Consider the following 27,725-nt stretch of genomic DNA (forward strand, 5'->3'; position numbering starts at 1 on the left):
AGAGCCGGAGAGGGACTCTTTGTCAGGAAGTGTAGTGACAGGACAAGGGGTGATGGTTTTAAATTGGAAGAGGGGAGATTTAGATTAGATATTAGGAGGAAATTCTTTGCTGTGAGGGTGGTGAGACCCTGGCCCAGGTTGCCCAGAGAAGCTGTGGCTGCCCCATCCCTGGAGGGGTTCAAGGCCAGGCTGGATGGGACTTTGAGCAACCTGCTCTAGTGGAGGTGTTCCTGCCCATGGCAGGGGAGTTGGAACTCGATGATCTTTAAGGTCCCTTCCAACTCTAACCATTCCATGATTCTATGATTTAAAAATAAAAGTTAAAAACATAATGAAAAAATTCACAATTTCTAAGCGTGGTCTCCCCTGCCTCCTTGCGCTTGCGGAACCAGGGAGATGATTTGCTCAAATACGGGGACAAAAGCTGCAAAATATTAACGCCCAGCACCGAGCAGTGTCATTTTTTGGATTTCCCACTGGTTGTATAAAGGCAAAAAAAAAAAAAAAAAAGTTCTAAATATAATATGTTCCATCTCCTTCCACGGGCAACAGCCAACAGTTGGCTTTCAAGGTCCACCACGAACCACCTCCCGTTCCTAACACTGCGTTTTAAGCATCTTTTCAGCCTACAGTTGTTTTTACACACCAAATTTTGGTTTTAAGACCGGAAATAAATAGGCTGTTGGGAAATTCGGTGCAACCTCCCACCGTATTTCACAAGCAGGTGTGAACGAGCTGCAAATTCGAGAAGGAAAGCCTCAACCATGACTCTGCGGCTGGGTTATGGGGGAGAGTGATTAATTCACTTTTAGAGCACATCTTCTAGAATCATAGAATCCTAGAATGGTTAGAGTTGGAAGGGACCTTAAAGATCATCCAGTTCTGGTGCCCCAAGCTCGGCACGGTGTCCATGAGCATCATGCGTGGTGGCTGTTGGGGACACGTGGTGAATCCCTCAAAGTGTTCAAGGCCAGGTTGGCCGGGGCTTTGAGCAACTTGGTCTCGTGGGAGGTGTCCTTGCCCAAGGCAGGGGGTGGGCCTGGATGGTCTTTAAGGTTCCTTCCAACCCAAACCATTCTATGAACACACCCCTCAAAGAAATTACTACCGATAAACAAGGTGCAGGACAAGAATTTAATTAAACAAAGGGGTAGCAGATCCAAGAACAGAAACACCTCCCACTTCCCCATCACAGATGCCACCATGGACTTCATATTCCTCTACCAATTAAAACAGGGACTCAAATTGCCTTTATCATTCTGGGACTCTTGATCAGGGAGGGAAGCCACAAGACAAGGGGGAAGAGTTTTAAATTGAAAGAGGGGAGATTGAGATGAGATCTGGGGAAGAACTTCTTTGCTGTGAGGGTGGTGAGACCCTGGCCCAGGTTGCCCAGAGAAGCTGTGGCTGCCCCATCCCTGGAGAGGTTCAAGGCCAGGTTGGAGGGGCCTTTGAGCAACGTGGTCTGGTGGGAGGTGTCCCTGCCCAGGGCAGGCGGGTGGGACTGGATGGTTTTGAAGGCCCCTTCCAACCCAAACCATTCTGTGATTCCATCCCACCACAGCCGGCAGCAGCACACAAGGAAAGGACTGCCCTGGAACTTTAAGGGACTGGGGTGACCACCAGGAAGGTGCTTCACCAGGGAAGATGCTGAGATGCTGCTTCATCTTTATTCAAACCCAACCAGCTCCAGCAACAATTAGTCCTCGGAAGGACCTTTGTAGACCTTTAAGATGATTTTGGAAGGCTGCAGGGATGCTGTGCCCCAACAAAATGGTAATTTTTCCAACCATCTAAACTCCTTTGAACTCAAACGTTTTTCAAATATCAAACGCTGGTAGGAGCAGGATCAATTTAACATGTTGTGGTTTAGCATCCATCATCCCCGCCCCCCCCCCCCCAAATGTCACTTTGATCCAATTTCTGTAGCTTGTTCTACCTCAAGATCCCAATCAATATGTTTTTATTCTTAATAAAAAATGCATTAAGTCGTTCTAGCGACTATGTGCCAAACCACCGATTTCAGCGAGACCTGGATCAGTCCTACCACCTCGCCAGAAATTCGATTTCTAGAATGAAGCCATCCGAGGTAAATAATTAATACCCTTTTCCTTACAAACGAACGTAATTCAGTAAGAACAAATTGTTTTAAAAGTCTGTTTAAAAAAAAAAAATAAAAAAAAGATAGAAATGTTCCCAAACGAAGATCATGTTTCACAGACCGATGAAGTGTCCCACCACGGGGAGAGGTGGATCCCAAAGGCTGAACCACCTCCAGCATCAAGGATCCCTTTTCCCAGCTGGAATTCGAGCCCAGGACACGTAGAACGGAGGGACATCTCCGCTGTCACAAAACTCCTCACGTCTCATTTCCTCCTTCCTCTTCTTTCCCGTAACATAAAAAGCTTCTTTCGCGTTTTATCAAGTCCCTCTGCTGGTACCGGCTGAAAAAGGAACCAAACTTAGAGGAACTCTTCCAGGAAAGCAGAAGAATTTTTAAAAACAAGTTATTCAAAGCTAAATAAATAAATAAATAAATCTTCATTTACATACCCAGAACTTGTTAAAACACCCTCCTGGTCCCTGCTGGACCAGACTGGAGTCCTCTACCTGCCGTCAGACGAAATATTCTCAGGCAAATATATTTTAATGCGAAGGAATTTTGTTCTCTGGTAATTAAGGACCGGTTAATGGGAAGATAAACTCATTGTGAAAATAGACAATTTATGGTCCAGATTTTTCTGTCCTTCCTGGCGCACATCTCCCCATTAATTTAATTCAAGTCTCACTAGCAGTCAGATTTATGAAGTTAATTTAGTACCCAGACTTTAGAGAGAAGAGTGGGGCTTGGTAAGCAAAACCACATGGGTCTGCTACGAAGGAGACAACTATAACTCCATTATAAATATTAAAATATATTAAATGGAAAATATAGGAATGTCACGTAACTCCAGCGCTACGAAATGTACCCTCGTTCCCCAACGTACCAAAAAGAAGTTAACTTTTCAAAAACGACAGCCATGAGGTTAATCCAGCGTTGGCTCCGGACCAGTCCCCATCGATTCATCTCACCCGCACCCTCCCGTCGCTTGAATGGGAACTGAAGCGATCCCGGAATTCACAGCAATTAATTAACCACAGGGATGCAAAAATGTACTTCCTTCCAGGATGAAAAACCCGGCGTGGGAGCAGCCCGATCCAGCACGAGCACATTTCAAGGTGCAGTGGCTTTTGCGTCGTCCCTTGGTATTATTTCCAGCCTTAAAGTTGGTCCCTAAAATTCACGAATGGCTTAAAAATGGGAATTTTGTGTTGTCCCAGCGTGGGAGCCAACGTGGCAGAGCAGGTCAGGACAACGAAGAAAGTTCTCATAGAATATCTGGAGTCTGCTCAGCTTTTGACTACATAAAGCAGAGTAGGGTATCAAGATCTCTGCACCTGCCGTTAATTTTTCATCCTAAAAAAGAAAAACAATTTATGGGGGGAAAGAACATGCCACTGCGTGACTCTACCCCCTTTACACCATTTTTGAGGGAGAAGCCATAGAAATCTGTGAGTTAGTGCTCCAGAAGTCATGTTCTTACAGTTTGCAACTCCTCTCAGTGATTTTTTTAAAAGAAATCACAGAATCACGGAACGCTATGGGGTTGGAAGGGACCTCTGGAGATCATCTAGTCCAACCCCCTGCCAAAGCAGGGCCACCCAGAGCAGGTCCCACAGGAACGTGTCCAGGCGGGGTTGGAATGTCTCCAGAGATGGAGACTCCACCACCTCTATGGGCAGCCTCTTCCAGGGCTCTGACACCCTCACAGCAAAGAAGGTCCTCCTCATGTTGAGATGGAACTTCTTATGTTCAAGTTTGTGCCCGTTACCTCTTGTCCTGTCCCTGGGCACCACTGAAAAAAGACTGGCCCCATCCTCCTGACACCCACCCTTGAAGTATTTATAGGCCTTGATCAGATCCCCCCTCAGGCTTCTCTTCTCCAGACTCAAAAGACCCAAGTCCCTCAGCCTTTCCTCATCAGAGAGATGCTCCAGGCCCCTCAGCATCTTTGTAGCCCTCTGCTGTCCCCTCTCCAGCAGTTGCCTGTCCTTCTGGAACTGGGGAGCCCAGAACTGGACCCAGTGCTCCAGATGGGGCCTCCCCAGGGTAGAGCAGAGGGGGAGGATGACCTCCCTCCACCTGCTGGCCACACTCTTCCTGATGCCCCCCAGGATGCCATTGGCCATTTTGGCCACAAGGGCCCATTGCTGGTTTTTACTTCTGACGAGAAAATTGAGCTAAAATTTGGGAAACTCCAACTTCTGGTTCCTTTTGAGGTGGCAAGAAAAGGAGATAAAGTTGGTCTGCATATCCCTGATCTGAAAGAATAAAGACATTGCAGAAAACAGGTGAAATTCCTCCTGTAGGAGTATTTATACAGAGAAATATTCTTTTAGCAGGATAATTTGGTCTTTGAAAATGCACTTGGAGGAACTCTTTGGGAAAGGCTACTTGTCACCTGCCTAAAGACCTCCAGAATGTACTTCCAAAACTTCACTGATGCAGGGGATAGGTCACCCTTCGGAGCTTTAAATGAATCAAATTGTTCAGTGATTGACTTTTTAAACTATTACTTATTTATGAGAAAACTTCACATGCAAAGGGAGAGTTGCAAGAGCTCCTCAAGCCGAGCAGAGCAACGCCCCCAGCTACAAACACTTGCCGGAGGTGTAAATACTTTATTAGTTTGAGGGTAATAGTCCTCTTACGTAGCAATCAGATAACAGTTACAAAATACTGTTATTCGAAGGCGAGATACCTTAAATTCCGGTGCAGAACACAAAACACAAAGAACACAAAATCCCATGATCTAGGAATCTCTGCTCTGCTCCAGGAATCCGTGGTCCAAGGAAAAACCCTGGGCTGTGAAGGCTTCCGCCAGCCCACGCGGTTGGTTTCTGGGGAGCTGAGGTGTCTGAAACCATCCCTTACGCATTTATTCCGAGTTCCAGATGTTCTAGCATCTTTTTTTCTTGCTGAATGTATCCGGTACCTTCTCCGGTTTGCAATGGTTCTCTGCATTCCAAAGAGAATTAATTTGGATACTGGAAACCCTACCATTATTTTTAAGCGCTATCCAACGCCTTCCTCCTTTACGTCTCCAGATGGAGCTCGCTAACACTATTTTTACTTTTTCATTGGAACTTCTATGGTCAGAAAATCCTCAGCAAGTGTTACTTCTTGACCATCTAACACCGACTCTGCCTGTCTCTTCAGCTCGGTGACGTCCGCATCTCCCTCCCCTCTCTGCGCAGCCGGTTTATACCGCTGGCTGAAGTGAGTCAAAACCAGTTTCTTCACTTGACACGATTTAGCAAAATCCGATGCCATTTTTGGAGTGCTATGGCCATGCTCTCTGGCCTTTTCCTCTTGGGTATCGTCCAGCGTGGCTTCGTGTATCAGTACATCGGCTTCACGGCAAAGCTTCAGGGCCGCGTCTCCAACCACCCCCGAACAATCCCCCAAAATGCAAATTTTTCTTCCAGGAATAGGGTCTTCTAAGACGTCTGAAGGAGAAATCGTTACTCCGTTCTCTAGAACGATTGTTGTTCCATTCTTCAGTTTCCCATATAAAGGACCTGGTTGAACTCCTGGTAAATCAAGGCAAAAGAGTCCTTAAGTGTTACGATATTATGGTATCACTTAAGAAGAGATAACACTATAAATAGAGCTGTCTCACTGAAAAAATACAACCTCAGCATAAATAGCAGTTGATATTTCAGATACTTCTTACAAACAAAGAGCCTGTAACATCAGCAGGAAGTGTGTTTGAAGAAAAGCTACGTTCTTCATATTAAAGTCAATAAAGTCATGCAAATACGCCGGCTGTGTGTTTCCCTGAAAGCCACGTTGTGCTTTTTAATCGTTAACAGCGGAACTTGTTTGCTCTTCCCAGTACGAGAACGGCCTCCAATATTAATTGGCAGAAGCATTACACACCAATTCAGACTGCTGCGCTGGTATGAAGTATTAAAATGTCTTCAACAGAAAAGAGAAAATTGAATTAAAATGGATTTACGGAGAGATACGGCAGCTCTAATTTGCTAGAACCCCCAGGTCATAAAAAGATTTCAATTGCCTGTGAACGCCATTTTGTTACATTTGCTGAAAATCAGAGTCACTACCCGGCTTGTACACATATATTTAGGCATTAAAAAATATTAAAAAGAAGAAAAATAAGTCGAAGTAGTTACCGAGGTCTTTCAGCTTCTGTACGTTGAGTTTACCGGTCCGGGGCTTCTCTTCCAGCACGAAGCCGAAGGAAGGAATGCGGTGAAAAAGGCGAAAGGCTTTCAGAACCAGCTGCTCGTCCTCAACGAGCAAGTAGGAGTTTTCCACGGGATCCAGGTGGAGGATTCTCCCTTGTGCTCCCTGGGGAGGCACCTCACCTCCATCCAAGTAAGAAAACTCCTTAAATTCTTCCGCGGGGCACTGGTCCGGTGTAGGAACCAGTTCATGAACAGTGTAGGGAAAGAGAAGTTGCGAGTGGGAGAGCTCCATACTCCTCCAGATGAAGTTTCGGAGTCCTAATGGTCCGTAAATATCAACGGGCGGTTTGTTGGGGTCAGGGCTGCTTTGGAGGGAAATTGTACACAGCAGGCCAGGAAGACCAAAAAAGTGATCCCCGTGAAGATGAGTTATGAAAATCTTGGTAATTCTGCCTATTGATTAGAACAGGAAAAGAAAAACAAACCAGGAAAAGACAGGAAAAATAAATGAACACCGTAACAACTCAGAAATAATCCCTTTTTGGCAAGAAGTAGGAAATAAGGAAGGAGGAAAATTAAAATAAAACCAGATTTTAAGCGATAAATTCCAAACCACAAAGTATTTTTTTTTTGCCACAGTAGCGATAAGAGTCCACCCAAATTTTATTTTCGCTTGATTTGTCAAGAAAAGAACTGCCCAGAAAAAGTTTTAGTTGTTTCTAAGCAAAACGTGCATTATAAGGATTTGCGCTTCGTTCCGTGTCTCAGTTTGTCTCACTCCAGCTCCCTGGCACCGAGCCCTGCCCTTGTTAGATCAAAAAAAATAAAAAAAAAGCCTAGAATTTTCTCTCATTGCAGACACGTGTACTTTGATCAGGCTGCCTCAGTCTCCTCTGCCAGCTGAGTTCCTGCTTCCTCACGATAAGGCTTTTTCTCCAGCATCTGTTAGGAACGGGCAATAGGAAGGGCAGAATCTCTTTTGTTTTGATTTAAGAGCAATTTAGTAAAAATCGGTAAACATAGTAAAAATTAGTCTTTGTCACTAAATCCCCTGATAGCTTCAGATTTTGGAGGAGGAGCTTGGTTTTCTGTTTAAAATTGATCATTTGAGCTTGAAAACTTGAGAGTCCCAAGTCCGCTCTTGCCACTACAGGCTGCAAAAGCACAGCAACCGAAGGTAACTCTGGTTTCCACTTTATTTCCCAAAATGCGGAAGTTACCATGAATACACGCAACTTTCCTTGAAAACAAAAGCACAATATTTATTGACAGAAGATTCGCGGCAGGTATTGTCTAGAGCTGCCTTCAGACACATACAAACCGTGCCAGCTTAAAGCCGGTCTGCGGTCCACGTTTGAAATCACAAAGCCCAAGAAATTAAATCGAGGAGAGTGTGGTTCCCGAACGCTGTTCCTCACCGAAGGGCAATCGAGGATTATTGCACAGCAAGTTCAGCAACTCCCACCCAGAGGCAGCACCTTCAGATGCTCGTGCGTGTTTTTAGTAGGTATTCAAATCCCCTGAGCACGAGGACTAAGTATTTTGTTTAGATCTCACGAAACTCTTTCCCTCCCCTCATCACACCACCTCCCAACAGCACAAACCTGCTCGGAGGTGGCTCTTCATGAACTGGGTTTGAGTTCCCTCTCCGCAGTCGAAGAGCCAGCACTCTCCTTCCCGGCGAAGCACGACCGCCAACGCTCCTCTTGTTGGAGAGGGATACGCTGAGCCCGTGCCGAGGAAAGTTATATCCATCGACATTTTGAGTATGTCGGTACGTCACCTGCAAAAAAAGACATTTTGAGCTGCTGAACGTCGGTATTTATGCTGGGAGAGAAACATTTTTGCTTTCCCTCAAGGCATACTATGTACTTTGTGAGGATCAAATTCCCCTTCCCTTAAAAAACAGAAGGAAAACCTCCCTGGAGTAGGATATGATTTTCAGACAAGACACTATTTGCAAGCAGGAGGTTTCTTTTCTATGATCAACGGAAGGTTGCAAACAGGCAGCCCAAACATAAAACCCTTGTTCATTACCTAAAGAAACAGCCCCATCCAGCTGGAAACGCTCTAATCTTTAAACCCACTACTCTTTCTTTCTTCTTCGCTTTATTTAAACTTCAAATTTTCTTTTTCCTCTCGCGGCCTTTTCAGCATGACTAACACCGAACAGCCCCTGCTGACAGTGAAACATCCGGTTTCTGGACGTCAGGAGCGGGCAGCCCAGCACCGCTGAGGGGGACGATTCAATCCCCTCAAAGCGACTTCAGAGACCGGCAAGAGGCTGGAGCGACCTGACGCGCTCTCCCTCTGACACGGTATCCTCGAAAGCCATTGCTTTTTTGGGTTTTTTTACTTCTCATCAGCGTTAAGTGAAAAATTAACCGCCGCCAGGCCTTTGCGTGGCCCGAAGGCTGCGTGACACACCATGGGACATGGATTCGTGGAATCACGGAATTGTTAGAGTTGGAAGGGACCTCTAGAGATCATCTAGTCCAACTCCCCTGCTGAAGCAGGGTTGCCCAGAGCACATCACTCAGGACTGCATCCAGAAGGGTCTTGAAAATCTCCAGAGAAGGGGACTCCACGACCTCCCTGGGCAGCCTGTTCCAGGGCTCTGGCACCCTCACCGGAAAGAAGTTTCGCCTCGTATTTAAATGGAACTTTCCATGTTCCAGCTTGTGCCCGTTGCCCCTTGTCCTATTACTGGAAACCACTGAAAAGAGTCCAGCTCCATCATCCTTCAGCCCATCCTTTAGGTACTTGTAAACACAGATAAACTCTCCCCTCAGCCTTCTCTTCTCCAGGCTAAAGAGCCCCAGCTCTCTCAGCCTTTCCTCATAAGGGAGATGCTCCAATCCCTTAATCATCTTATTGCCCTACGTTGGACTCTCTCCAGTAGTTCCCTGTCTCTCTTGAACTGGGGAGCCCAGAACTGGAGGCAGTATTCCAGTTGTGGCCTCATCAGTGCAGAGTAGAAAGGGAGAATGAGGTAGGGGGGGATTGCAGCAGGAGGATCTGTAGGATTAGCTGTCGTACCCCTGTTGTTCCCATACCCGCTGTAGTGTTGGGATGAGGCGCCCGGCCGGTCAGCAGGAACAGGACAACCTTTGGAAAGCCACGTCAGGAGCAGAATCTCCACCTGCACAACTCGGACGCTGCCTCGGGCTGTGCTTTCTCCGGCACAGTAGTCCTCCCAGACTTGGTCCCTACCTCCTTTTCAGATGTATTTCCGCCTCATTTCAGCCTCCAGGCGCCTCAACAGCTTCAGATACCTTTCAGGCAAAAGAATTACCGATTATCTCAGGTTTAGTCTCTTTCAGAGGAGCTGCCACAGCTCTCTGAAGGGGAGCAGTCCTCCTCCCTGGTGCCCCCCCGGCGTAATTACCCGATAAACGCGCACCGCACCCCCCAAAAGGCAGAAATAAACCTTTCGCTTCCTTTTCCTCAGTGTAAAAGCGCATTAACATCTTCCCAGCTGACCGGCCCCGGCGTAACCCCCGGCATTTGTGTCCCTGGGCCGGGACGCGGGGCCAGGCGAGGCCTCGCCCCTCCCGAACCACCTCACGGGCCGGGCCGCGCCGGGCCTGGCCTGGCCTGGCCGCGCCGCCTCCGCCCGCCGGGCCGCGGCCCCCCCGCCGCTCCCCGGGAGGGCTTGTGGGGAAAGGGCCGGGCCGGGGCCGGGGCCGGGGCCGGGCCGGGGGGTGACGAGGCCGCTAGGCCGCGGGGAGGGGAGGTGGCTCCGGGGGCGGCGGGGTTCAGTCAGAGAATAAGGCCAAGGCCAAGGCCCAGGCCCGGCCTCTCCCTCCCCCAGGGCGGCGGCAGGCGGAGCCCGCGCAGGGCCCGGCCCGGCCCCGCCGCCTCAGCGCCCTCACAGGCCGGGAAGGGCCGGCGCCAACACCGGGGTCTGGGGAGGGCCCGGGGCCGGGCCGGCCGGAGGGGGCCCCGCTGTAAATAAAGTGGGTGCTTGAGGCAATTGGGTATAGGTCAAGCCTTATTTTTGTTCTTTTTTTTTTTTTCCCCCTCAGAATAAAGAAAATCCAACGCAGTTTAGGCAAAGGGAATGCATTTTACTAAGAAAATAGAAGACCACATTTCCACACGCGTTTCCATAGAGTTACAACGTTATAAAGGAGGAGAAAAAAAACCCAATCCCAATCAGTTCACGTTTAAATACAATTTTAGTTTCAGCTGAGCAACGACCCTCCCAGGTGCAGTCAAACCCGGACAGATTCAGCCAGAACTGCTCTCAAAAGCACTCCAGTAAACTTAGGTTTATTTTATTAGGTAGATATGGTTAAGATAGAAATAAATGTAAATTATTTCAACATTTTATTCCTTGACGAAAACGTTTGTGTACTAAAAGTGTTTTTATTTCCATTAGAAAGGAACTACCTAAAGGATGGCTAAGTCAAAGGTACTTGGAGAGCCCAGTCCCACCCAGGGGACCACAGATGCTGATGGGTGAGAGCTTTTGACGTGACCTGTGGCCATGATCCGTTGTGCCACCAGATTCCCCGCGCACCGTCTGGCTGCTGGCACGTCTCCCCCCCGGAGCGGGTAGGAAGCAGAGAAATGCTGGATTTCACCCAGAACATCTGCAAGCTTTCCGATACCATGGTAATGGGTATTTCGGGAATAGGTAGGTAGGTCAAGGTAGATCCACGCAGAATTAAATGTCCCTTCACCAGTGGCAACTGAGTTACATTGCTCAAAAGTTCAGCTGTCAAGCGGGTGCAATTAGAGCTTTGCTCTAGATTTTCTCCTTGCTCCAGTATTCAATGTAACACCGGTCCCCCGTTCCGTACGGCTGTTATGAAACGGGATAGCAGCACGCATCATCTCAAAAAGAGTCCCAAAATAACAGTGTTTTTTTTAAACTCGGGAATAGCGCTGAGAGCTGAGACAAGAGTCCATAACTCTTCCTGCAGTCCGATCCCAGAGTCTCGTACATACCATTATCCGAATTATGGGGGTGCTCAAACTGCACCTTTCAAGTCAGGAAGACCCGGAGCAAATGAAAGACGACAACTTGGATTTACTTAGGCCCAGAGTCAGCTGAATTAAAATTTGCAGTTGTAGTTGTACATCAGGGATCCCCACTCTCGTCTTACAGGAGTAATCACCAAACAGGGCTGCTAATGAGTAAACTAAAAGGCGTTATCGTTTATCTTTACAGTTACTACCAGAGGAGTGTGACAAAGGGTTACGTTACCCCCTTCCCGCCAAACAGCGTGCTGGAAACAACAGTACAGAGAAGACACACACCTACCACGGGAAACCCGTTAAACACCGACCTGCACGTGAAGAGTCGCTTCGTTTTTAGGCTCGGAAAACAAACACAACATCTTGAAACATCACTGTTCACAAACATAACCGAGAACTTAGGCGAGGAGTCACGTTTGGGTTTTCAAAATCCATGGGGGACAACATTTTGTCTTCCTCTACATGTCAATTATTGGCACAGGGGCATACACTTCAGGAACATAAAAACCTTTGTAATATCTTTGACCGAGAACATGCATATTTAATAAAAAAAAGGCTGCGCTCCCTTAGCTACCCCTTCTCCTCCTCTCCTTGCTGCCGAGAGGCTCGATCCTGCTCCTGTCGATTTTAAAGAAGCAAGTCTTGGACCAGTCCCAGAAAAAAAGGAGCTACTGTCCTCAGTGGGAATTTCTGACCCTCTCGGAAGTGTTTTGTATCTCCAGAAGAGTATCCTCACAGAAGAGACATTAAAGACCGGCTTCTATACCATTCGGAGGGCAAAAATCACCGGGGCTGTGTTAAGAGCTACAACACTAGTCATCTTTCAGGTGAGATATATATATATATATTTTTTTTTTTCAATAACAGTATAAGCTTAACTTACACGATGCAGCGTTACAAAACGCATCCTGATGACAACTTTTTTCCCTTTGCGTACCACGTAAGAGAATTTTCTGTAGAAATAAAGATCCGTAAATGCTTTGGAATAAGGCAGCAAATAGAAAAACAAATAAATCAGGTTAAGTAGAATACTAAAAAAGTACACTGTGGTTCCTTACTAAGCAGCAAGATTAGAAGCTGTAATGAATTCAAAGATTAATTAGATCTGAAGAATACATAAAACTGAAGATGAATTTATGTATTTTATTTTAAAAAGATGAAAGGGAGAGGGAAATGCACTTAAAACTGTGTGAGCTGACACGTTACCTGTTACTAATGGAAAATAATGTCCATCCATTAAAGGTAAAATTCCATATCATTGCAAGCTATAGATGATCCACAGAACTTGATTAAACAATGTCCACAGGTGCGTAGGCATAGATGAAGTCTAACTGGTACCATTTAGCTGCCGGAACTGGGAGAGGTTAGAGAGACACAGTCAGGCCCTTCTCCACCCGAGAGCTCCGACACATCCGCAGCCCCACCAGGGCAGGGCTGGATTTTAACTGGAGCCTCCAAATTGGTTAAAGACTGGTTTATTCCTCACCCGTGCAGTGGGATTTCCAGAAAAAATTACACAGGAATATTTTCTCCTTGGGGAAAATCCCAACTCTGGCCAGTTCTGAACTTAATCCCTGCTTAAAGACAGCAGGGAGGGAAACGGGCTCCATCCCTTAGCTTGGCAGCAGCCAATTTTCCTGCGCGGGAGCTCCCTTTGGGAACCCAAATCACGGCTCCTACTGCACGCAGGTAACACTATTTCCCCCAAGCTCCGCCTTTTCCTAAGTACTATCAATTCCCACTGATTACGGACCATAAACTGCACTTCTGGCCTGAAAAAAAAATAAAATTAAAATAAAATAATCAGACTGAAGAGATGGATGCAGATCTTTATTTTTTTTTTGTAAGACAAGAGTTATTTTTCCGGACCGATTGCCCTGCCTCTATGATCATTCTCAGCCGGGACAAAAAATCAGTGCATGGGATATTTGAGTTACTCGTCTCCCTAATTAGTACATTAGTACTAATTGGCAGAAGTGAAGAAAGTGTGCGTTCCCGAGATACTCGAATCCAGTGATGCAGAACTCCACTGAGACGCTGCGACGGGCTTCAGCTAGAGTTGAATTTCCGCCCTTCCCCTCCTCTCCCCCCCGAAGGTAAAAATAATTTGTATACACTAAATAAATAATTTCTCAGTAAGATCACAAATTTAAATACAATAAAAACCAGGCATAGCAAAAATAGATGAAAAAAAAACATTCTTTGTAAAAACACCGTACGTGCGGGTTGGTCTTTTTTTTGTACATATACTTACACGTTGCAAACCACGTACGTCGCCCGACTTGGCGACGTAGCATTTCGAGCCCCGCCAGACAGCACTTTACCACAGTCTGAATATGGATTTTTATTTTTTTTTTTTTCCCCCAAATCCCTATTTTCTGGGTTTATATAATCAGTCTTCTTTCCTCACTTAGGTAAAGCCTTCCCAAAGTTTATTGTTCTTTTTTATCTAAGACGTGAACTTCGTTTGAAAATCAGGGCCCGGGCGGTAAGCGACAGAGATCGTGTCGAAGGGGGTTCAGAAATTATTTTCCCTGCTCTATTTTGGGTCCATCTGTGGAGACTGCATTTTCCAGTATAAATGAGGATATGAGAGAGGTGTTTGCCGCAGGTAAATCCTGAGCAAGCTTTACTTCCTCACCTCTTTGGATTCCGGCTTCAAGTTTGCCGGTATAGCCCTTTTACATCTATCTATCTATTTATTTTTGTCCTTTTTTGCCTCGATGCAGCACACAGTATTTCTTTCTGGTCCTGTCACACCGTTGTTCTTGTTACAGAGACCAGATTTAGAGGAATCACCGACTGTAACAGTCGCTGCGTGTCCTTGCCCGCTATTAAAAATAAATACCGGAGGGCACTCGAACCAGATACGAACAAGACAAAAAGGAATGCACGTTGTGGTATCAAATGTGCAGTAATATTCACTGCAAGGAAAAAAGAAAAATCAACTCTGCGATATGTTTAGGACTCACAAACTGGCTAAAAGACAAACATCAAAGTCTTTTTCCGATCCCTGAATGCCTTTCCCAGGGATCTGAAAACTTGATTTGGGTTTTTTAACACAAAAAGGCCTGACAAATTAAAGCTGTAAACGGAGCCGAGGAAGGTGAAGCGATCGACTTAAGAGCATCTGAGATCTTTCGAGTCCTGTATTTAAACTGAACTGAACCTACCGGGCCGAGACCACGAGAAACCTTTGGTCGAACTGGAAATGTGGGTGTCAGTAGCTGCCTGTGCCGCTTTCTGGTTCAGCTCCATCAGCTGCGTGCGTGTGGGGGGAGTTTGTTCGAAGTGGCAACCGAGACCGCTTAGGAGTTTTGGAGTCAGCGATGTCATGAAAACACCCCAGACGAGTCTTTTTTTTGGGGAGAAAACAATTTAGCTCAGGAGAAACAGAACCTTGAAAAAAAAAATTAACGGCCGAAACATAAAGCCTTTGGTACCTCACCTTGGAGTGCACTGCAGAAAGTCTTGTAAAAAAAATCTCTAAAAGATTTCCATTGATTATTTCAGATCCTGCCTTTACACGATACAATTTATTAGGCAACGGCGTAGCTTCGTTTTGCAAAGCTCTTAAGTGATTAATTATTAGTTGTCGGGCTTTCCGAGGATAATTTGAACTAGTTCGCGTTTTTCCTGATAACGGATTTCACGCGACGACGCAGAACACGGAATACAGACATCGCTGCCTGCCACGCTGCTCCTCAAAAAACCAGAGCAGCCGATGCCACAAGGAAGCCTGGACACGGGCATCTTCACACATCAGACAAAAGAGAAAGCCCATTAGACTGTTAAATTTGTCTTAAGATGTTGGTTTTCTACCTTTGACAAATGCTCTCCGGTGATGTCACAGATAACGCAGCGTGACAACACTAGGACGAGTAGAAGACTGATTATTAAAAGCAGAAATAAATCGTTCTGGAAGCCAGCAGTGATGAGAGAGCTATAGATCATCATAGCGAAAACATCATTAATGGAATTCTTTAGCGTGGTGCAGGTTCTGAGCAAGAAATGCAATATCGTTATTTAAATTAGTTTTGGAGAGCTCTCTCATTCCTGTGACAGATGCCATTATCCCTACAGTTTATCAGGTATTCGGGAGAGATCTACGCCAAGTGAAAACCAGGATTAACAAGGGAAAAAAAGACAACAAAATGAGCGAAAAATAAATTACAGGACTCAAAGATCATGATTTAAATTGGTCTGGAAAAGGGGATCCCTGCAGAGTAGAAGATACTGCCTGAGGAGCGTGATCTTCTGATGCGTCAGTGAACCTTAGATTCAGGCCAGTCATACACGTCTGGCATGAAGGACTCGTATTCGTAGGTCCAAACCTTTGATCGAATGTAACGGTTCTTGTCTGCAGGCTCGGGGTAATGGAAAGCCATGTTGTTTGCGTACAAAAATTCCATAACCTGGAAAGTTAAATCAGTTCATGCCTTTTACTACGTTCACGTAACATCCACGCCTCCCCTGCGATACGTTTAGGACTCGCAAACTGGATAAAGACAACCACCAAAGTCCTGAATCATAGAACTGTCTAAGTTGGAAGGGACCTTTAAGATCATCTAGTCCAACCATCAACCTAACTCTGATTAAAACCATCACTAAACCATGTCACTAAGCACTATGTCAACCTGTCTTTTAAATATCTTTAGGGATGGTGACTCCACCACTTCCCTGGGCAGCCCATTCCAAGGCTTAATAACCCTTTCCGTGTAAAAATTTTTCCCAATATCCATCCTAAACCTCCTCTGGTGCAACTTGAGGCTGTTTCCTCTTGTCCCATCGCCTGTTCCTTGGGAGAAGAGACCGACCCCCCCGGCACCCTCTTTTCAGGGAGTTGGAGAGAGCGAGAAGGTCTCCCCTCAGCCTCCTTTTCTCCAGGATGAACACCCCCAGCTCCCTCAGCCTCTCCTCACAAGACTTGCGCTCCAGACCCCTCACCAGCTCCGTTGCCCTTCTCTGGACACGCTCCAGCCCCTCAATGTCTTTTTTGTGGTGAGGGGCCCAAAACTGGACACAGCACTCGAGGTGAGGCCTCACCAGTGTCCAGTACAGGGGGACGATCACCCCCTGAGTCCTACTCACCACGCTGTTTCTGATACAGGCCAGGATGCTGGTGGCCTTCTTGTCCACCTGGGCACGCTGCTGGCTCATGTTCAGCTGACATTTGACCAACATCCCCAGGTCCTTTTCTGCCAGGCAGCTCCAGTCACTCTGCCCCAGGCCTGGAGCACTGCATTGGGTTGGTGTGACCCAAGTGCAGGACCCGACACTTGGCCTTGCTGAACCTCATCCCATTGGTCTCAGCCCATCCATCCAGCCTGTCCAGATCCCTCTGCAAAACCTTTCTACCCTCCAGCAGGTCAACACTCCCACCCAACTTGGTATCATCTGTTAACTTACTGAGGGTGCCCTCAATCCCCTCGTCCAGATCATTGATGAAGATGTTGAAGAGAACCGGCCCCAGTACCGAATGCCTTACCAGAGGTGTGAAAACTGGATTTCAGAAACCAAAGGACCGTAATTTTTGGCCCATCATCACTGTGAAACCAAAGCATTCAACAAATCCAAGATTTTTATAAGTGCCTCTTATTAAAGGCACAAAGAACTGGGTATTTTGTGCCCGAGCACCTTGTGTTCAAGGGTCACGCTGTGCAATTCACAGCAACTTAATGTACACTTAAAACACTCTTAGCACAGTCCACGTTTATGCTTCGTACTCACCTTGACAGCGATATAAATAGAAACTTCCCTGATATTAGACAGTGGAGGATAAAGTCTTCCTTGTGCAAGCTCTTCATCGGTCAACTGTTCTGTCAATGCCTGAGTTAGAGAAACAAACAAGTTCTATTTAAGGCATCCCAAATCGGATCAATAACATCCTAAGACACCTCAGAAAAACAACTTGCGGTGTTCTTACTATCCGAGTGCTCCCAAAGCACTAGGATTTTGACAACGCAGTCAAAATCTCCAGATTCTCAAAGACCAAGTCCGCAATGTGTGCCCGTATTGGCAAATTCAGCTCGTAAGCATTTAGCAAAATGAGATCCTGCTTTTTTTTTTTTGGAGGCTGAACTACCCATAACCACGGAATTTAGAAGAGCGCGACGTGCCTGCAGGACTGCCCGTGTTTTTGGCCAGTTAAATTAGTGGTTACTCCGATGCGGTGGGTGCTCCTGCTCCAGAGTGGAAAGGCAGGAGAGGACGGGAGCCTGAGGACCACGTGCATCCCCCCACCACATCACCGGAGCGGGGTGGGAGGAGGAGGAGGAGGAGGCAGATTTGCCGCCAGACCTACGAGGCTGGGAGCCAATTTACACACGCACAGATTTCCTATTTGGGATGAAAAATTAAATTTGCAGCGGAGAAGCTGCAATTTTCACAATTTCATTCGATCAAAACCAACAGAAAACGAGAGAGATTCAGCGAGATCGGAGACATTGCCCATCCACCGTCGTGTCAGAAGCCACAGCCTACTCTGCTTCCACGCTTACCTTAGCAGCTTCTAGGAAAACCTTATCACTAATATGTCGAACACTGCTGAGGATCACAGCGAGAGCCACGCCTACAATAAAATTATTGCCAATTAGGGCCACATCATCTTAAAATCTGCAGCCTGCTGCCGAGAAGCTGCCAGTCATCTCCAATGTTATTTTTAAAAATATTCCCATCCCTTTCTACACACATTTCACGAAACTATTACCGTGTGTGCCAGTCATTTACCTTGGCTTTTGACAAGGGGTTGGAGCTTAGCAGCTCAGGGAGGAAAGGGAGAGAAAGGGGAAAGCAGAGGAAATATCCCAAAGTGCTTCTTTTGCAGCCCCACTCGTGCAGATAGAACTTCAAGAGGAACATATTGACACTTATTTTCTCCTCCCCCCCCAAAACAAGCGTAAAACCCGTAACAGCAGCTTTCAAAGTTTTTAATCACACTCTTTTATTCTCTTAGAAATACCCAGTTGTGTGAGCCCACTGTGTGCGTGTCGCGTGTGTAGCTGCACACGCCTAAAATCCATCCTTAACTGGTTTTCTTTCATTCTTCTGATTTGAGTTCTCAGCTTCAAATGCTGGTCACGCATCTTTTGTGCTGCTTCACTAACTGCCTAGCGTAACAAGGGAACCCAAGAAGAGGTGCTAATAGCCTAGTCTTAAAGATTAAAAGATGATAATTGTGTTTATTACCTGGAAAAATATAAGCGTTGTTTCCTTGGCCTGGTTTGAAGGTTCTTCCATCCTTCAGAGTCACCAGGTCAAAGGGACTGCCGCTGGCAAACAAGCAACGGCCCTGTTAAAGAGAGGAAAAATCCCAGTCAGGCAGCTCCTAAAGAGCCAACAGTATGGAACAACCCAGTCGTTAGGGAATTCAGGGACACCAGAATCCTACAGCTCCATCAAGCACATCCTTACATCCCTCGCTGCCTCCCATTTCTACAATCTCAGGATGACAACAACCAAACCCACCCTTTCCAGTAGGGCCTGGAAGAGATACAGGAACCAGTAAGCATCTGCATGTTTCTGTAGCAAACAGCTGGAAAGCAAAAGAGGGAAGCGCACACATTGAACTGCGCAGCTTTCTAAGGAATGGAAGCATCTATTTGTTTTACCCTTCATCGTTCTTTAAGACAGCAAAGACTTAGAGGAACTACTCACACACGAAATAAAGTACTTGTGTGTTAAACGTTATTGCGGTTATGAGAATGTTCAAGGCCAGGTTGGACGAGGCTTTGAGCAACCTGGTCTGGTGGGAGGTGTCCCTCCCCAGGGCAGGGGGGTGGAACTGGATGGTCTTTAAGGTCCCTTCCAACCCAAACCATTCCGTGATGCTATGATTCTAACCATAACCGTGTATCAGGAACCATGGCCACAAGCCAGGACCCACCACCCGTAGGGACCGTACAATCTTGCCTTTGAAAAGGATTTTAATCAGCACCAAATATTAAAACAAATCCAGTTTTTGGAGTGGGAAATATACCCTCCAGACAAATGACCCTTTCCTCAAGCAGTGAAACCCCTGTAAGCAAAAAAATCTTGACTTGCTTTTGAGTAACAGGTTTAATAACATTACTTCAAAATATTTAAGGCTCCTCAGGACCACTACATTTGAGAACGAATTACCAAAAAAAAGCTAAAACTCCTGAATTATATTTCAGCGTTAGGGCATATCCGTGACAACAGCCTTTTTGTGTAGGGAACAAAAACCTATGGATGCATTCGAGGGTGGGACCAAAAGACACTGAAAATGAAAACACAACAAAAGCCCAACGACAGTGACAGGGGGCACTAAAGCATCGTCAGCCTTTTCCAGGTGCCATCTAGTGGAAAAAAAAAAATAAGGAATGAAAGGTTAGTGACGATACCTCCGTTCCCTTCCTGACTTCTTAGTTTAGCCCAAGATTTCACACTAGCCAGGATTAGGCCATTCCCCAGCTAATTGCCTGACAAACTTCGTTAGTTAAATGGCAAGGTAAGCAAAGTTGATTTTCTACGTAATTGCTGTATGTTGAAGCGAAAAATATTACACATTTTGAAGGGCAAACTATGGGTAAACTGAGTACGTTTCAGAGAACTAAAAAGCTTTAGGAAAACAAATATTAGGTATGGAGAAAAGTCTAAAGAGCCAGAAACATCACCAAATTTATTAATAAGGACCGGAACAAAATTACACCCATTGATTTACTGAGCAGTAATATTTAATTGTCCAAATAACCCATGTCTATAAATAATAACCTATGGAAAATCAGGAACGAAAGGACATATGGATCCAATACAGGAAAAAAACCCAAATATCCTCTTTCGTCTTGCTTCTGCATCTGATAGCGACAAATACCAACTTCTTGGGACTCGACACACGGCCATGGGGAAAAGTGAGCTTCTTCCCTTAAAACACCTATTGCTCTGTCGATATTCTATTAAAAATGCAAGCAAAAATTAGGCTGATTCTCCCTCTAATAGCGGTGCTGGCCTCCTTCAGCCATCAGAGATGCCAGTAGTTTTGACATATATTTATTCCAGCTAGAAGCCTGGCTGTATAACTAACTCTACTTTCTATCCAAGATATTGGAATTTAATTTTATATACTGAAACACTGCCCTACTTACTATTTTGGCTAATACAAGATATCTCAGAGATTAAACCATCTTCATTTGAAAGTCTTCTCATTTACTACTAAAAGCTGAAGTCTAGATTTTGTCCAGAGGGTGTTATTCCTGCTCAGGGCTCATTCTGGACCTGCAAATTAAGAGTATTAAGAGTTCCCTCCGAGCTGATGGGCCCAGTAACACCCAGTAACCAGGAAGAGAACCTGGGTGCTAACCATCTCCATGGGATGGACTTCTCCATCTCGATGGGAAGTCAGAGTTGTGACACTGGAAACTGAGCCACACTACCAGTGGAAGGAATGAGTTCATACTCTGCATCATGAAAGAGGGAAAGATCTCCACCCGCTCATTTTCACTTATGACTCATTTGATTCGGGACTGTATATTTAAAAAAAAAAAAAGAAAGAAAAGAAGAAAAATGAAGTCTATTCACAAACCCCACCCCTGAAGTCTGCAGAAGGCCCTGTGGACGGGAGATATCACAGCGAGCTGGAGTCTGGTCTGGATGCGGTGGTGATAGTGTTATTTAACAAACCCAGCCCAAAACCTCAACCTCCAAACCCAAAGCATAATGGCTTTGAGGTAACGGTGCAGAACAAGGTCTGTTCATTCTCTGGTTCACTCATTTTGACGTTTAGTGGTGCCAGTGCACGAGACATGGGTGTCACAAGAGTGGAACACGAGGACAGGTCATTCTCCCCCTCTACCCTGGTGAGGCCCCATCTGGAGTACTGTGTCCAGCTCTGGGCTCCCCAGTTCAAATCACCTCCATTTACTTTTGCCAAAAGACAAGAAAGAACTGTATTACAAGAAAGAAGACAAGGAGGAACTCTCCAACTGGAGAGCTGGGCAGGGAGGAACCTGATGAACTTCAACAAGGGCAAGTGTAGGGTGCTGCACCTGGGGAGGAATAACCCCCTGCACCAGGACAGGTTGGCAGTGACCTGCTGGAGAGCAGCTCTGAGGAAAAAGACCTGGGAGTCCTGGTGGACAACAGGATGACCACAAGCCGGCAAGGTGCCCTTGTGGCCAAGAAGGCCAGTGGCATCCTGGGGGCATCAGGAAGAGTGTGACCAGCAGGTGGAGGGAGGTCATCCTCCCCCTCTGCTCTGCCCTGGGGAGGCCCCAGCTGGAGCACTGGGTCCAGTTCTGGGCTCCCCAGTTCCAGAAGGACAGGCAACTGCTGGAGAGGGGACAGCAGAGGGCTACAAAGATGCTGAGGGGCCTGGAGCATCTCTCTGCTGAGGAAAGGCTGAGGGACTTGGGTCTTTTGAGTCTGGAGAAGAGAAGACTGAGGGGGGATCTGATGAAGGCCTATAAATACTTCAAGGGTGGGTGTCAGGAGGATGGGGCCAGGCTTTTTTCAGTGGTGCCCAGGGACAGGACAAGAGGAAATGGGCACAAACTTGAACATAAGAAGTTCCATTTCAACATGAGGAGGAACTTCTTTCCTGTGAGGGTGGCAGAGCCCTGGAAGAGGCTGCCCAGAGAGGTGGTGGAGTCTCCATCTCTGGAGACATTCAAACCCCACCTGGACTGGTTGCTGTGCAACCTGCTCTGGGTGGACCTGCTTTGGCAGGGGGATGGACTAGATGATCTCCAGAAGTCACTTCTAACCCCATATCATTCTGTGATTCTCTGACTATTATGTCAATATGTCCAAGTAATAATAAAATAATTTGAGTTCCTGCGATCTCACACTCGGTAAAGAATTCCATCGCTAAGTGCGAATACGTCACCATTTCTCAACGTCACAAACCTCTGTGAGCGTATAGGCTTCCTCCGCTGTGCATTCAGCTTTCACCGTAGGGTTACTTAGTGCAAATATTATGGGTCGCTCGTTGATGGAGGCCATTGCTTTGATCACGTCCTGAGAGAAGAGCCGCCCGGCTCCCGCAACTCCTGAAGGAATGGAAATGCATCGAAATAGAATCAATATTTGACTGCCTCAGGGCAGACGACAGCGACTGTAGATTAAGTTCATGTCGCTCCTGAAGTCTCCTGCTCAGAGCAAAGCATCCAAGGCTTTTCTAGCAGCGGGAGATGGAAACCAGGCTCTGGTGGCTGCTTAAAATTCTCATTTTCACAGGAACGCCTAATTAATCTGCTCCAAAAGCCTATTTTACATGATTTTTTTTGGTATTTATCTGTGTAAAGACCACTTTTCACTGCCCTGGATAAGCCAGTGGGAACTCCAGGCTCTCCACAATGATTCATTCTCGCTGGTTGTTAACTGGGCAATACAAATTCCCGTGACATTGGTATTTCTGGCCGCACCCAAACACATATGTACACCATTTTACGTATTTGTACCTTCGTACACCACCTACAAACTTGGGCCAAAAACCTTTTCTTTTCCAAATAAATCACGTGCAAAGGAAATTGCAGGGTTGTAGCAGGAAATGCCTGTAATCCCATCCGACCTCTGCAGACAGCAGAGAGTTATAAATCAATACCTACATATGGCAGTGACTTAAGGGGTATTGGTGATGTGCAGTATGAAAAAGCTCCTTCAAGTTATACTTCTGGCAGGTCCTGGCCAGAGAAGCTGACTTGGGGAAGGAAGCTTAGAAAAAAATACATTACTCAAGTTAGGGAACTCCTGTAAAGCAGAAAATGGGATGTTTGTGACTGCCCTTTCCCTTGCTGCTGGTGTAGACAATGTGTCTGGGAAAAAAAAAAAAAAAAAAAGTTAAGTTTTTGTCTTCCTGACTCTTATTGCCCTTTCTTACAGTTTCAGTTCATTGTGGCCATGCAGTCCCTGAGAACATGCTCAGGGTTTTCTAAGAAAGGTCCAACACCAGCTGGACAAGGACTACAGGAAGCAGTTAACAAGGACCCAAGAAGAGTACAGCGTCCAGCTCTGGAGTCCTCAGCACAGGAAGGACATGGACCTGTTGGAGCAGGTCCAGAGGAGGCCAAGGAGATGCTCCGAGGGCTGGAGTCCCTCTGCTGTAATGAGAGAGTTGGGGGGGTTCAGCCTGGAGAAGAGGAGGCTCTGGGGAGACCTTAGAGCCCCTTCCAGTCCCTCAAGGGCCTCCAGGAAAGCTGGGGAGGGACTCTTGATCAGGGAGGGGAGCCACAGGATGAGGGGGAAGGGTTTGACGCTGAAAGAGGGGAGATGGAGATGAGATCTGGGGAAGAACTTCTTTGCTGTGAGGGTGGTGAGACCCTGGCCCAGGTTGCCCAGAGAAGCTGTGGCTGCCCCATCCCTGGAGGGGTTCAAGGCCAGGTTGGAGGGGGCTTTGAGCAACGTGGTCTGGTGGGAGGTGTCCCTTCCCAGGGCAAGGGGTTGGAACGAGGTGATCTTTAAGGTCGCTTCCAATCCAAACCATTCTATGATAAGATGCAGAAGGAGCACTGCAGCTACAATGAAGGACGCACTGAGAGCTGACCTGCAGCTCAGTATATTTTCAAGCCGAAAATTTACCTCACATTTTCATCTTATTTAAACCAGCAGAAACACAGATCACTGTCACCAACCTCCTTGGAGCCACGTTAGCAAATTAAATACAGCAAATAACCAAATGATGGAAAAACAGGAACAGAAATAACCTTACTTACCAATGATAGCTGAAGGCCGAAGTACATTCACTGCCTCTACAAATGTCTTTGGTATCTGCTCTGGAGCCTGATGCGTAAATGGTTCTTGATTGGAATCTACCTTTTGTTCTCGACCCTATAGATTAAAAAGTCGATTTTTTTTTTGTGAGAAGGACGCAGAGAGCACTGGCCATCTCTACTGTGGTATTTCAAGGCATGGTGCACCCCTACCTCTACCAGTAAACCGTATTTGTCAAACATCCATATTCTCCTGTAGGCTTCCTCAGCAGAAACACCGCTTTCCATCATGGCCATAACAATGAGGTTTGCGATTCCCAGGGCAGCCTTGTGGGTAAAAAAAAACAACTTTAATTTTTAACAAGTCACAAAAGAAGTATGTCATCACAAACACCCCCCTGTTCAAGATCCCCATGAAAATCATTTAGTAAGTCAGCTCTGCAACACAAGCAATGTTGGCCTAGATGGGGACACACTCCTGGTATCAACAGTGTCACATCTTCAAGGAAAAATGGTGTGGTGAGTAGGACTCGGGGGGTGATCGTCCCCCTGTACTGGGCACTGGTGAGGCCCCACCTCAAGTGCTGTGTCCAGTTTTGGGCCCCTTAGCACAAAAAAGACATTGAGGGGCTGGAGCGGGCCCAGAGAAGGGCAACGGAGCTGGTGAGGGGTCTGGAGCACAAGTCTTGTGAGGGAGCTGGGGGTGTTCAGCCTGAAGAAAAGGAGGCTGAGGGGAGACCTTCTCGCTCTCTCCAACTCCCTGAAATGAGGGTGTAGCCAGGGGAGGTCGGTCTCTTCTCCCAAGGAACAGGCCATAGGACAAGAGGAAACAGCCTCAAGTTGCAGCAGGAGAGGTTTAAGACGGATATTAGAAAAAATTTCTTCATGGAAAGGGTTATCAAACATTGGGGAACAGGCTGCCCAGGGCAGTGGTGGAGTCACTATCCCTGGAGGTATTTAAAAGCCGGGCAAACGTGGTACTGAGGGACACGGGTTAGTGGTGGACTTGGCAGTGCTGGGTTGATGGTTGGACTCGATGATCTGAAGGGTCCTTTCCAACCTGGACAACTCTGTGATTCTATGAAAACAAGAGTGATGGCTCTTTTGGGTACTGTGCCCCCCTGCCTGTACCAGTTCAGCACCCACAATAAACCAGTCCAACCAGACAATAAGAACAAGGAAGTGCTGCAGCTTCCTGTCAAGAAACCACGGCCTGGTGTTTTGTGTCCAATTGCTTTCTGAACCTCTCTCTGCTCCCACTGCCGGAGATACAGGCCTTGCAGACAGAGGGCAGAGAGTGGATGTTGGCAGGTCTTCCCTCCATCTCCCTTTTCCTGGATCGCTGCGCAGGCTGCTAAGCCAGGCAGGAGAAATAAGATAGAGGGAAGCGCGGAGCAGATCTCACCGCTCAGGCAACAACACACCATCGGCCAATTACTGCAATCTGGACTTTCCCCAGCTGGACAAATTTGCAGCTAATTAAGTTATTTTGTCAGCACCTCAGAAGCAATTTTGCTGATAGACTAAGAAGCACGGTACTGGTCCTGATGCTGCGGCCCCAATAACTAAGTAGTGTCTGCTGCAAACAGCCACTTGCAGAGAAAACCTCTGTGTATTCCTCCCCAGTGCTATGAAGATTAACATACTTTTTCCCCCCCTTTCTTACTAAATCGCAGAATCACAGAATGATATGGGGTTGGAAGGGACCTCTGGAGATCATCTAGTCTAACCCCCTGCCAAAGCAGGGCCACCCACAGCAGGTTACACAGGAACCAGGCAGGGTTTGAACATCTCCAGAGATGGAGGCTCCACCACCTCTCTGGGCAGCCTCTTCCAGGGCTCTGACACCCTCACAGGAAAGAAGGTCCTCCTCATGTTGAGATGGAACTTCTTATGTTCAAGTTTGTGCCCATTTCCTCTTGTCCTGTCCCTGGGCACCACTGAAAAAAGACTGGCCCCATCCTCCTGACACCCACCCTTGAAGTATTTATAGGCCTTGATCAGATCCCCCCTCAGCCTTCTCTTCTCCAGACTCAAAAGACCCAAGCCCCTCAGCCTTTCCTCATCAGAGAGATGCTCCAGGCCCCTCAGCATCTTTGTAGCCCTCTGCTGTCCCCTCTCCAGCAGTTCCCTGTCCTTCTAGAACTGGGGAGCCCAGCACTGGACCCAGTGCTCCAGATGGGACCTCCCCAGGGCAGAGCAGAGGGGGAGGATGACCTCCCTCCACCTGCTGGCCACACTCTTCCTGATGCCCCCCAAGATGCCACTGGCCTTCTTGGCCACAAGGGCCCATTGCTGGCTCATGGGCATCCCGTTGTCATCCATAGTTTTACAGTAAATTCCCCTTCAACTACACACAACACCCTGATGCTTTTTTTAAGTCCACGTAAGACAGTGAAAAACTTGAGTCCTTGCAAACGTTAAACAACTTTCAAATAATCCTATTTAAGTAGGTAGTCCCTTCTGTTAATAGGCAGGCTTTATATAAAAAGTTCTGCAATGGAATTCAGAGAATGCGAATCTCCACAAGTCTTAAAAGAACCAGAAAATGCACAGTTAAATCTCTTGTTCTAGAGCCCTTAAGGGAACTCACCTCTCCTGCTCCAAGGAACAGCACCTTCTGCTCTGCAAGTGGTTTCCCGGTGGCTCTCTGCGCTGCCAGCAGTCCTGCCAACGCCACCGAAGCTGTCCCTGTAAAAGCAGTAAAAATCTAAGGACAGCTGGACAGATGTACACAGCAGATAATGGTTTTAGGTAAGGTTTTTGCATATACATTAAGGAACACGAACAAAGGCTATACCTTGAATATCGTCATTGAAGGTACAATATTTCTCTCTGTATTTTCTTAAAAAGCGAAAAGCGTTGTGGTTTCCAAAGTCTTCAAATTGGATAAGCGTGTTCTGGCCATACCTACAGAACATGGCAAATATTCCTATCACTAGATACATAAAGAAATAAAAGAATTTTCAAACTAACCTTGCACATAATCAATTAACTTTGGAAAGATGACGTCCTCAAGCCTTTCACCGCTTAAAACAGTTCCGTCTCTGTTCTGTGTATATTTAACAGGTAACTGCAAGCAGCACGTTCCAGGTCACAGAGGAAAATCACTACAGAGTCATAAAACCAGCCACATCTCTTGACTTCTAGTCCTGTCCTTATTCCTTAAATGACTGTTTCAAGGACAGTGTGTTATGGATTATTTTTAATTTTTTTTTGCCAACAGCTTTGGCCATACTTCCGTGCAGAATATTCAGTGTCGTATACCTGTCTGTAATGGCTTCCATAAATTCATCAATTAGGTCATCGTAGACCTGCGAGCGATCCCTTTTTTGGTACAGGCCCATATAAAACGGATCTTTTAAGAGTGTCTGAAAAAAAGAAAGAAATCCAAGACAGCAGGAGGATGAATCACTTCCTCAATATACACTTCCCAGAGTTCACGGTAAAGCATTTCCCACCAAACATACTGCATTTATAGAGCCGCCGTAACTGCCTCCAGCCTAGATCACTGTTCAGTAATTTCAGCTGGCGCTCAAGGGTGGTGATGGCTGCTTTTAAACTGGAACAAATCGATACCGTGAAGAATAAACTGCTTTAATAAATCTGATTCACATTTCCAGCTTCTTAAAGTCAGGTCAACCTGACTGTCTATTTTACAGTGTTCCAGCATTCAAATCACTTCCAAATGCACCATTTCACTGACAAATTAACTGTTGGTTTTTTTTTTTCAGTCACTGATATGTAACGGTATAGTGAATTCCAAACCATTTACCTTTCCATAAAATATGTGGTTTTATCTTAAATAAAAGCACTCAAATA

General features: G+C 46.5%; 2 protein-coding genes across 2 annotated transcripts in view; both read right to left on the reverse strand.

The window, feature by feature from the left end:
* Positions 1 to 4,704: 4,704 nt before the first annotated feature.
* Positions 4,705 to 9,860, reverse strand: LOC141477465 (zinc phosphodiesterase ELAC protein 1-like). The gene is made up of 5 exons (XM_074166663.1): positions 9,683 to 9,860; positions 9,309 to 9,527; positions 7,857 to 8,035; positions 6,238 to 6,705; positions 4,705 to 5,634 (listed from the first exon to the last, which is right to left on the reverse strand). The coding sequence occupies exons 3-5, from the start codon at positions 8,011 to 8,013 to the stop codon at positions 5,171 to 5,173; spliced, it is 1,089 nt and encodes a 362-aa protein (XP_074022764.1). The 5' UTR covers positions 8,014 to 8,035; positions 9,309 to 9,527; positions 9,683 to 9,860; the 3' UTR covers positions 4,705 to 5,170.
* A 3,196-nt stretch (positions 9,861 to 13,056) lies between these two features.
* LOC141476928 (NAD-dependent malic enzyme, mitochondrial-like) overlaps positions 13,057 to 27,725 on the reverse strand; it is a 33,611-nt gene continuing 18,942 nt past the window's right edge. Inside the window, exons 6-15 of the mRNA XM_074165859.1 lie at positions 27,171 to 27,274; positions 26,704 to 26,813; positions 26,497 to 26,594; positions 24,117 to 24,230; positions 23,907 to 24,021; positions 22,102 to 22,244; positions 18,427 to 18,529; positions 17,739 to 17,809; positions 16,969 to 17,067; positions 13,057 to 15,653 (exon numbers count right to left, since the gene is read on the reverse strand). Coding sequence (XP_074021960.1) covers positions 15,504 to 15,653; positions 16,969 to 17,067; positions 17,739 to 17,809; positions 18,427 to 18,529; positions 22,102 to 22,244; positions 23,907 to 24,021; positions 24,117 to 24,230; positions 26,497 to 26,594; positions 26,704 to 26,813; positions 27,171 to 27,274 — 1,107 coding nt within the window. The 3' untranslated portion in view covers positions 13,057 to 15,503. The remainder of the gene's footprint in view (positions 15,654 to 16,968; positions 17,068 to 17,738; positions 17,810 to 18,426; positions 18,530 to 22,101; positions 22,245 to 23,906; positions 24,022 to 24,116; positions 24,231 to 26,496; positions 26,595 to 26,703; positions 26,814 to 27,170; positions 27,275 to 27,725) is intronic.

Source organism: Numenius arquata, chromosome Z, assembly GCF_964106895.1.
Source record: "Numenius arquata chromosome Z, bNumArq3.hap1.1, whole genome shotgun sequence".
In the NCBI taxonomy this organism is placed as follows: Eukaryota; Metazoa; Chordata; class Aves; order Charadriiformes; family Scolopacidae; genus Numenius; species Numenius arquata.

Coding starts and splice junctions, on each gene's coding strand:
- LOC141477465 (XM_074166663.1), bottom strand. CDS start 8,013: ATGTCGATGGATATAACTTTCCTCGGCACGGGCTCAGCGTATCCCTCT. Junction 6,706..7,856: donor GAAGAGCCACCTCCGAGCAG/GTTTGTGCTGTT, acceptor TCTAATCAATAG/GCAGAATTACCAAGATTTTC. Junction 5,635..6,237: donor ACAGAAGCTGAAAGACCTCG/GTAACTACTTCG, acceptor TTGATTTACCAG/GAGTTCAACCAGGTCCTTTA.